Source organism: Salvelinus sp. IW2-2015, unplaced genomic scaffold, assembly GCF_002910315.2.
Source record: "Salvelinus sp. IW2-2015 unplaced genomic scaffold, ASM291031v2 Un_scaffold1790, whole genome shotgun sequence".
Lineage (NCBI taxonomy): Eukaryota > Metazoa > Chordata > Actinopteri > Salmoniformes > Salmonidae > Salvelinus > Salvelinus sp. IW2-2015.
This window is the reverse complement of record NW_019943164.1, coordinates 311702-322848: the sequence shown is the minus strand read 5'-3', so window position 1 is coordinate 322848 and position 11147 is coordinate 311702. Positions and strand designations below refer to the sequence as shown.

General features: G+C 49.2%; 1 protein-coding gene across 1 annotated transcript in view; it reads right to left on the bottom strand.

The window, feature by feature from the left end:
• Positions 1-10403: 10403 nt before the first annotated feature.
• Positions 10404-11147, bottom strand: part of LOC139024695 (uncharacterized) — a 28690-nt gene continuing 27946 nt past the window's right edge. The window contains exon 4 of the mRNA XM_070439592.1: positions 10404-11101. Coding sequence (XP_070295693.1) covers positions 10404-11101 — 698 coding nt within the window. The remainder of the gene's footprint in view (positions 11102-11147) is intronic.

The following is an 11147-nucleotide window of genomic DNA, read 5'->3' as shown; positions in this document are numbered from 1 at the left end:
GTAAACTTCTGACCCACTGGAATTGTGATACAGTGAATTATAAGTGAAATAATCTGTCTGTAAACAATTGTTGGAAAAATTACTTGTGTCATGCATAAAGTAGATGTCCTAACCGACTTGCCAAAACTATAGTTTGTTAACAAGAAATTTGTGGAGTGGTTGAAAAAGGAGTTTTAATGACTCCAACCTTTTTTTCTATGTAAACTTCCCACTTCAACTGTACACACTCCCACAACCTACAACACAGACACACACAGTAACACACACTAAGGCCAACCTAAACCGTACTGAACTGAGTCGGATGTTTTCTTTTCACATCGTCCCATCCAGCAGGATTCCAGCCAATACAGTGGAGGGTAACGAGGCCAGCACAGTACAGCTGGTTTTGGTGAGAAGTACCAGGCCAGCACAGTACAGCTGGGTTTGGTGAGGAAGTACCCAGCTAGAACAGTGACAGCTGGGTTGGTGAGAAGTACCAGGCTAGAACAGTACAGCTGGTTTGGTGAGAAGTACCAGGCTAGAACAGTACAGCTGGGTTTGGTGAGAAGTACCAGGCCAGCACAGTACAGCTGGGTTTGGTGAGAAGTACCAGGACCAGCACAGTACAGCTGGGTTTGGTGAGAATACCAGACCAGCCACAGTACAGCTGGTTGTGAGAAGTACCAGACCAGCACAGTACAGCTGGTTTGGTGAGAAGTACCAGGCCAGCACAGTACAGCTGGGTTTGGTGAGAAGTACCAGACCAGCACAGTACAGCTGGGTTTGGTGAGAAGTACCAGACCAGCACAGTACAGCTGCGTTTGGTGAGAAGTACCAGACCAGCACAGTATAGCTGGGTTTGTGAGAAGTACCAGCCAGCACAGTATAGCTGGGTTTGGTGAGAAGTACCAGGCCAGCACAGTATAGCTGGGTTTGGTGAGAAGTACCAGGCCAGAACAGTACAGCTGGGTTTGGTGAGAAGTACCAGCAGCACAGTACAGCTGGGTTTGGTGAGAAGTACCATGCCAGCACAGTACAGCTGGGTTTGGTGAGAAGTACCAGGCCAGAACAGTACAGCTGGGTTTGTGAGAAGTACCAGGCTAGAACAGTACAGCTGGGTTTGGTGAGAAGTACCAGGCCAGCACAGTACAGCTGGGTTTGGTGAGAAGTACCAGGCCAGCACAGTACAGCTGGGTTTGTGAGAAGTACCAGACCAGAACAGTACAGCTGGGTTTGTGAGAAGTACCAGGCCAGAACAGTACAGCTGGGTTGGTGAGAAGTACCAGGCCAGCACAGTACAGCTGGGTTGGTGAGAAGTACCAGACCAGAACAGTACAGCTGGTTTGTGAGAAAGTACCAGGCCAGCACAGTACAGCTGGGTTTGTGAGAATACCAGGCCAGCACATACAGCTGGGTTGTGAGAAGTACCAGCACACAGTAACAGCTGGGTTTGTGAGAAGTACCACCAGCAACAGTACAGCTGGGTTTGTGAGAAGTACCAGGCAACAGTACAGCTGGGTTGTGAGAAGTACCAGAGCCAGACAGTACAGCTGGGTTTGTGAGAAGTACCAGGCCAGAACAGTACAGCTGGGTTGTGAGAAGTACAGACCAGAAACAGTACAGCTGGGTTTGTGAGAAGTACCAGGCTAGAACAGTACAGCTGGGTTGGTGAAAGTACCAGGCTAGAACAGTACAGCTGGGTTTGTGAGAAGTACCAGCTAGAACAGTACAGCTGGTTTGTGAGAATACCAGGCCAGAACAGTACAGCTGGGTTTGTGAGAAGTACCAGGCTAGAACAGTACAGCTGGGTTGGTGGAAAGTACCAGGCTAGAACAGTACAGCTGGGTTTTGAGAAGTACCAGCTAGACAGTACAGCTGGTTGTGAGAAGTACCAGGCTGAAACAGTACAGCTGGGTTTGTGAGAAGTACCAGGCTAGAACAGTACAGCTGGTTTGTGAGAAGTACCAGGCTCAGAACAGTACAGCTGGGTTTGTGAGAATACCAGGCCAAACAGTACAGCTGGTTTGTAGAAGTACAGGCCAGAACAGTACAAGCTGGGTTTGGTGAGAGAGTACCAGGCCAGCACAGTACAGCTGGGTTTGTGAGAAGTACCAGGCTACAACAGTACAGCTGGGTTTGTGAGAAGTACCAGACCAGAACAGTACAGCTGGGTTTGGTGAGAAGTACCCGGCCAGCACAGTACAGCTGGGTTTGTGTGAGAAGTACCAGGCAGAACAGTACAGCTGGGTTGGTGAGAAAGTACCAGGCCAGCACAGTACAGCTGGGTTGGTGAGAAGTACCAGGCAGAACAGTACAGCTGGGTTTGGTGAGAAGTACCAGGCCAGCACAGTAAGCTGGGTTTGTGAGAAGTACCAGACCAGAACAGTACCGCTGGGTTTGTGAGAAGTACCAGGCCAGCACAGTACAGCTGGGTTTGGTGAGAAGTACCAGGCCAGCACACAGTACAGCTGGGTTTGTGAGAAGTACCAGGCCAGCACAGTACAGCTGCGGTTTGGTGAGAAGTACCAGGACCAGCACAGTACAGCTGGTTTGGTGAGAAGTACCAGCCAGCACAGTACAGCTGGTTTGGTGAGAAGTACCAGCCAGCACAGTATAGCTGGTTGGTGAGAAAGTACCAGGCCAGCACAGTATACTGGGTTGTGAGAAGTACCAGGCCAGCACAGTAAGCTGGTTTGGTGAGAAGTACCAGGCCAGAACAGTACAGCTGGGTTTGGTGAGAAGTACCAGGCCAGACACAGTACAGCTGGGTTTGGTGAGAAGTACCAGGCCAGCACAGTACAGCTGGGTTTGGTGAGAAGTACCAGGCCAGAACAGTACAGCTGGGTTTGTGAGAATACCAGGCAGAACAGTACAGCTGGGTTTGGTGAGAAGTACCAGGCCAGCACAGTACAGCTGGGTTTGGTGAGAAGTACCAGGCCAGCACAAGTACAGCTGGGTTTGTGAGAAGTACCAGACCAGAACAGTACAGCTGGGTTTGTGAGAAGTACCAGGCCAGAACAGTACAGCTGGGGTTGGTGAGAAGTACCAGGCCAGCACAGTACAGCTGGTTGTGAGAAGTACCAGACCAGAACAGTACAGTGGGTTTGTGAGAGTACCAGGCCAGCACAGTACAGCTGGGTTTGTGAGAAGTACCAGCCAGCACAGTACAGCTGGGTTTGTGAGAAGTACCAGGCCAGACAGTACAGCTGGGTTGGTGAGAAGTACCAGCCAGAACAGTACAGCTGGGTTTGTGAGAAGTACCAGGCCAGACACAGTACAGCTGGGTTTGTGAGAAGTACCAGCCAGCACAGTACAGCTGGGTTTGTGAAAGTACCAGGCCAGCACAGTACAGCTGGTTGGTGAGAATACCAGACCAGAACAGTACAGCTGGGTTTGTGAGAAGTACCAGGCCAGCCAGTACAGCTGGTTTGTGAGAAGTACCAGCCAAACAGTACGCTGGGTTTGTGAGAAGTACCAGGCAGAACAGTACAGCTGGGTTTGTGAGAAGTACCAGGCTAGAACAGTACAGCTGGGTTGGTGAGAAGTACCAGGCAGAACAGTACACTGGTTGTGAGAAGTACCGGCCTAGAACAGTACAGCTGGGTTTGTGAGAAGGACCAGGCAGCACAGTACAGCTGGGTTTGTGAGAAGTACCAGGCCAGAACAGTACAGCTGGTTTGTGAGAAGTACCAGGCCAGACAGTACAGCTGGGTTGGTGAGAAGTACCAGGCCAGAACAGTACAGCTGGGTTGTGAGAAGTACCAGGCCCACACAGTACAGCTGGGTTTGTGAGAGAGTACCAGGCCAGACAGTACAGCTGGGTTTGTGAGAAGTACCAGGCCAGCACAGTACAGCTGGGTTGTGAGAAGTACCAGACCAGAACAGTACAGCTGGGTTTGTGAGAGTACCAGGCCAGCAGGACAGCTGGTTTGTGAGAAGTACCAGCCAGAACAGTACAGCTGGGTTTGTAGAAGTACCAGGCAGCACAGTACAGCTGGGTTTGTGTGAGAAGTACCAGGCAGAACAGTACAGCTGGGTTGTGAGAAGTACCAGGCTAGAACAGTACAGCTGGTTTGTGAGAAGTACCAGGCTAGAACAGTACAGCTGGGTTTGGTGAGAAGTACCAGGCCAGAACAGTACAGCTGGGTTTGTAGAAGTACCAGGCTAGAACATACAGCTGGGTTGTGAGAAGTACCAGGCAGAACAGTACAGCTGGGTTTGTGAGAAGTACCAGGCAGAACAGTACAGCTGGGTTTGTGAGAAGTACCAGGAGAACAGTACAGCTGGGTTGTGAGAAATACCAGGCAGAACAGTACAGCTGGGTTTGTGAGAAGTACCAGGCTAGAACAGTACAGCTGGTTTGGTGAGAAGTACCAGGCCAGAACAGTACAGCTGGGTTTGTGAGAAGTACCAGGCCAGAACAGTACAGCTGGGTTTGGTGAGAAGTACCAGGCAAGCACAGTACAGCTGGGTTTGTGAGAAGTACCAGGCTACAACAGTACAGCTGGGTTTGTGAGAAGTACCAGGCCAGAACAGTACAGCTGGTTTGGGAGAAGTACCAGGCCAGCACAGTACAGCTGGGTTTGGTGAGAAGTACCAGGCTAAACAGTACAGCTGGGTTTGGTGAGAAGTACCAGGCCAGCACAGTACAGCTGGGTTTGGTGAGAGAGTACCAGGCTAGAACGTACAGCTGGGTTTGGTGAGAAGTACCAGGCCAGCACAGTAAGCTGGGTTTGTGAGAAGTACCAGACCAGACAGTACGCTGGGTTTGGTGAGAAGTACCAGCCAGCACAGTACAGCTGGGTTTGGTTGAGAAGTACCAGGCCAGCACAGTACAGCTGGTTTGTGAGAAGTACCAGCCCAGAACAGTACAGCTGGGTTTGGTGAGAAGTACCAGGCCAACAGTACAGCTGGGTTTGGTGAGAAGTACCAGGCCAGCACAGTACAGCTGGGTTTGGTGAGAAGTACCAGGCCAGCACAGTATAGCTGGGTTTGTGAGGTCCTTGGCCATCCCGAGCCCTAATCAGAAGACGATTTAACAGATTTGTAGCCTGTTGGAGCAGCTGTGTGTTTTTATATTTTATATATCACACACACACACCACACACACACACACACACACACACACACACACACACACACACACACCACACACACACCACACCTTGTGTAATTGGTGAGACAGCCGTGTTCTTGATATGGTCATAGTTGTAATAGGTAGTGGTTGTGGTGCCAGAGGAGAGACTTCAAACCAACTCTCTGACATCTGTAACAGCTCTTGCTAACGTCTCGTTCAGAGACCGTCACTAATCACTGTTTTCCACAGGCACACAGGGTAGCCGGCCAAATAGAACAAGTAGCCAGTAAAGATCCCCTGAGCTTGGCTGCTGTTCTGATTGGTTGTTGCAGACAAACTGGGCTGCTGTTCTGATTGGTTGTTGCAGACAAACTGGGCTGGTGTTCTGATTGGTTGTTGCAGACAAACTGGCTGGTGTTCTGATTGGTTGTTTGTGCAGACAAACTGGGCTGGTGTTCTGATTGGTTGTTGCAGACAAACTGGCTGGTGTTCTGATTGGTTGTTGCAGACAAACTCTGTTTTGATGGCCTCGGGTTATATTATATTTTCAACCAGCAATTATCTGGTAATAACACTGATCCATTGTTTGTGTGTTTACAGTGTTAGTTTCTCAGCTGTTGTACAAAATATATAAAACATAGGGGGGACAAACATTTGACAGAATGGACCTTTAAACGAATACAGTAAGAGTCTGCTGACCTCCACAGGCTTCAAGCTTCCTTTAAGAGGCCTTTCTCTCAGCTATCTGGAATACAGGTATGATTGAAGCAGGTGTTTAACATGGGCTTTACTACACACAAAGCAACAGTTCACTACTCCATTGTGGACACTTTGATTAAAATCAATAGACCTATAAAATCAATATCTTTGACGATACCATATCAGTACATTTAAAACAATTCAATCTGTTTTCTTTGATCATATTTTGACCCAGAGTGAGCTCTCGCTCCACAGCCTGCCGACTGCAGTGAGGAGGATTCACCTTCTTCCTCAAATGCTTTCATCATTTATCTGCAGATAAATCGCCCCAAAAAACAACTACCAGTATGCAAATTAGGGAGCCGAAATGAACAGCTCTCTTGCCGATGGGATTCGTAGGCTACCGACGAGTCACTCAACGTCCCTGTCTGGGATGTTCTGATGGACTTTATATCAAACATACAAGGAGGAGATGTTTAATTTAATTGTCCGGATGCAATACCATGTACGTATAACTACCTGGTATGATTTATGAATGGCAAGGCCATATGACATGGACTTTTATTCAGTCAGACACCTTTTCTGAACTAGTCAAGCTTGCTGTTCATTCATCAAAGCACAGTGAACAGCCTATGGGGGCCACCKCTCCSTGGCTGCATATGAAACACACCACGGTACAACTCCCCCCCCCCCCTCACCTGGACCGGTTGAMACAGTTGGACAAAAATCTAGTGGCCCGGACATGGTGTCGTTCATGAATGTATTGGGGTCATGCAGGGCCTCCAGGTTGACATGCTGTCTCTCTATATTACATCTATAGAGTGATGAGGAGGAGGAGTCTACCGTGTCCGGAAGAGACTTCCCCATTCAGGTTCTCTATTCAGGGTTCACGCAAAGCCTTGTTTTACTATTTACAGTTACAGCTGACTATAATCTATGGACTATAGAGGAGGTCTATTGTAGACTTCAAGACTGYCTATGAAGATGTGGACTCTAGTCAGGTCTCTAGACTAGACCAACTTTTTCAGTTGATGACACCAGTATGATCTGGTCACACCAATAATGACCTAACTTGTGTCTCATAATGTGCCTGGATTCCATCCAGACGCAGACTAATAAATGACTACCGATCTTTTAAATTAGCATTCCTTTACAGGGCTTGACATTCAGGGACATTTGGAAGTGGAAAGAGGATGATGCACTCATCATTTACATGTTGCCATCTTTAATTTGTAGGCTGAGCAAGTAGACTATAATGACGTACCCTTCATAAAKCAAATAATTACAATTTAACTTGACAATATCATATTTACATTGTTTGATTGAATGGAGAAAAAAAAACTTCTCAAAAAGGGTGTTATTGTCAGTGATTTTGAACAGTCACTGAAGGTGTAGGGCCCTATAAAATCACTTTAATCTATTGGCAAAATCCGTTTTCACGGTTTTATTTTCCCCCGGTTTCTGAGTTACTATTTTCAGGTTTTTACTAAAAAATTGTTTTTTTAAACATCCATATTTTCTAGTCCACAACAATGCTTAAACCACATCAGGAGACTACATTTGAGGTCTGGGAACAAACAAAAATACAATACAAAATTGGACGGTGTACTTGCTCTGTTAAACTCTGACCCTCTCTGGTGTCATTTACTAAATGATGCAAAATATTGTATATTATCCTCACAAAGTACATTTCAGTTTCAAAACGAAGTCCTACAAACACACGCGTAGTACTGTTAGAAAGGTAAGAACTGTGGGGTTCTGGTAAAGGTGTCAGAAACAATGTGAGTAAACTTATGTAATTAAGGTATTTCTGTTTTTATAAATTTGAACACATTTATTTTTTWAACTGTTTCCACTTTGTTATTACGGGGTAGTGTGTAGATTGATGAGAATATTTGTTTTTAATCCATTTTAGAATAAGGATGTGAAGTAACAAAATATGGAAAAAGTCAAAAGGTTTTGAATACTTTCTGAATGGACTGTAGYCCTACTTTGGAGTCAATATTTACTTGGGCAGATTTTTTTGGGGAAAGCCTTTAACAATCTTCACACAACAGTGCATGATGAATGAATTGCGTAATTCAAAGATTCAAACAGGACTTCGGACCAAACTCGTTGAATACCTGGTTTGCATACCCATTGCTGTTGGAATAAATCTTGATYATAAAAAAAAAAGCAAAAATGTGAACCAGAGACCAAAAACATGACCAACATTATTTTTGCACTGGCACCCTAGCAACAAATAAAAAAAATTGGTGTTGCACTGTCAAGTCAAGGGGTCGCAAATGCAAGTGTTTTGGTCYCAGTTTTGAGCCCTGATAGAACAGCTCTATTGTAGGCTTCAAGGAAAGAGAGAGAGAGACCTACACTGTACAACTGGACAGGATATAGACCTAGAATCGCTGATCATCACCCAGCTTTACAGCTAGCCAAGTGGCGGGGCTGCTTTTTGTTGTTGTTGGTTGTTTTTTTAATTCAGGAGTGGGCCTTTAAAGGGAAAAAGGAGAGGCCTGGCACATACTGAGAACCACAACAGGATTCAGGGCTATASTGCTTATCATTTACTTCAGCGGGTTCCAACCATATCCGTGTCCCAACAGACACCATATTCCCCATTTAGTGCACTACTTTTGACAAGGCCCCATAGTGCTCTGGTTAAAAGTAGTGCACTACATAGGGTGCCATGTAGGGCTAATCCCATGACTGAGGAGTTTACGCTCCTAGGCCCCAACATAGCCTAACAAGTTTCTCTGTCAGCTGCTCACAAGTCACAATGTCTACAGGGGCCCCCCCGGGGTTTCTCCCTCCTGACCATGTGAGACCTGCAGGAAACACTCTAGACCCAACTCATGACTGTGCCTACAGAAAACCTACAAGCCTTTCATGTTGGGGACGAGTCCTACCTTAGGCTAAAGGCACTTGATACTGTACAGATCAATACATTCATTGTTAACTACGTGATCACGCTTAGTGCACGGTGTTTGTCGCCTGTGAACCCTGTGCACCCTGCTTCTTCAAAACACAAGTTCCTAGGAGCAGTCAGAAGTGTACAGGGAAAACCCCACAGTTTAGTACGACATTTTCGCAATATTTTTTTAATATATTTTTTTAAAGCTAGCATGCTAGCTGTTCCTGTAGACTTCCAGTCATTGTGCTAACACTAGTTAGCAATGGCTCCAGAAACTACCTTCAACTTCCATGAGTATCCATGAGTTAATCTGAATCTGGGTACGTAGAAAAGAGGATTAAAACTGCAAAAATCCCTTTAATATTATAACGGCTGCGTAATCCAAGAATACGCCTGGACGTCACAGGGACCGTCACCGTGGACGTCACAGGGACCGTCTCCGTGGACGCCACAGGGACCGTCTCCGTGGACGTCACAGGGACCGTCACCGTGGACGTCACAGGGTCCGTCTCCGTGGACGTCACAGGGTCCGTCTCCGTGGACGTCACAGGGACCGTCTCCGTGGACGTCACAGGGACCGTCTCCGTGGACGTCACAGGGACCGTCTCCGGGACGCCACAGGGACCGTCTCCGTGGACGCCACAGGGACGCGTCTCCCGTGGACGTCACACGGGACCGTCTCCGTGGACGTCACAGGGTCCGTCTCCGTGGACGCCAACAGGGACCGTCTCCGTGGACGTCACAGGGACCGTGGACGTCACAGGGACCGTCTCCGTGGACGCCACAGGGACCGTCTCCGTGGACGCCACCAAGGGACCGTCTCCGTGGACGCCACAGGGACGGGTCTCCGTGGACATCACAGGGACCGTCTCCGTGGACGCCACAGGGACCGTGGGACGCCAAGGGACCGTCTCCGTGGACCGCCACAGGGACCGTCTCCGTGGACGTCACAGGGACCGTCTCCGTGGACGTCACAGGGACGCGTCTCCGTGGACGTCACAGGGGGACGTCTCCGTGGACGTCACAGGGACGCTCTCGTGGCGTCACAGGCCGTCTCCGTGGACGTCACAGGGTCCGTCTCCGTGGACACGGTCTCGACACAGGGTCCGTCTCCGTGGACGTCACAGATGGAAGGTTACAGATATCATATGGACTGTGGTGGGCCTACTCTACAGATGACAGATGGAAGGTTACAGGATATCATATGGACTGTGGTGGGCCTACTCTACAGATGACAGAGGAAGGTTACAGATATCATATGGACTGTGGTGGGCCTACTCTACAGATGACAGATGGAAGGTTACAGATATCATATGGACTGTGGTGGGCCTACTCTTACAGATGACAATGGAAGGTTACAGATATCATATGGACTGTGGTGGGCCTACTCTACAGATGACAGATGGAAGGTTACGATATCATATGGACTGTGGTGGGCCTACTTCTACAGATTGACAGATGGAAGGTTACAGATATCATATGGACTGTGGTGGCCTACTCTACAGATGACAGATGGAAGGTTACAGATATCATATGGACTGTGGTGGGCTACTCTACAGATGACAGATGGAAGGTTAACAGATATCATATGGACTGTGGTGGGCCTACTCTACAGATGACAGATGGAAGGTTACAGAGTATCATATGGCTGTGGTGGGCCTACTCTACAGATGACAGATGGAAGGTTACAGATATCATATGGACTGTGGTGGCCCTACTCTACAGATGACAGATGGAAGGTTACAGATATGGGTTACAGACTGGAGGTGGGCTGTTGGGGGGGTACTGGAGGAGGCTGTTGGGGGGTACTGGGAGGTGGGCTGTTGGGGGGGTACTGGAGGAGGGCTGTTGGGGGGGGGGGTACTGGAGGGAGGGCTGTTGAGGGGTAATGGAGTGGGCTGTTGGGGGGGTACTGGAGGAGGGCTGTTGGGGGTACTGGAGGACTGGAGGAGGGCTGTTGGGGGGTACTGGAGGACTGGAGGAGGGCTGTTGGGGGGTAACTGGAGGAGACTGGAGGAGGGCTGTTGGGGGGTACTGGAGAGGAGGCTGTTGGGGGGTACTGGAGGAGGGCTGTTTGGGGGGTACTGGAGGAGGGCTGTTTGGGGGTACTGAGGAGGGCGTTGGGGTACTGGAGACTGGGGAGGGCTGTTGGGGGGTACTGGAGGAGGGCTGTTTGGGGGTGTACTGGAGGACTGGAGGAGGGCTGTTGGGGGGGTACTGGAGGAGGGCTGTTGGGGGGTGGTACTGGAGGAGGGCTGTTGGGGGGTACTGGAGAGAGCTGGAGGAGGGCTGTTGGGGGGGTACTGGGAGGAGCTGGAGGTGGGTCTGTTGGGGGGGGTACTGGGAGGAAGGGGCTGTTGGGGGGTACTGGAGGACTGGAGGGGTGGGCTGTTGGGGTACTGGAGAGGGCCTGTTGGGGGGTACTGGAGGACGGGGGGCTGTTGGGGGGGGGGGGGGTTTGGAACTGGAGTACTGGATTGGCGT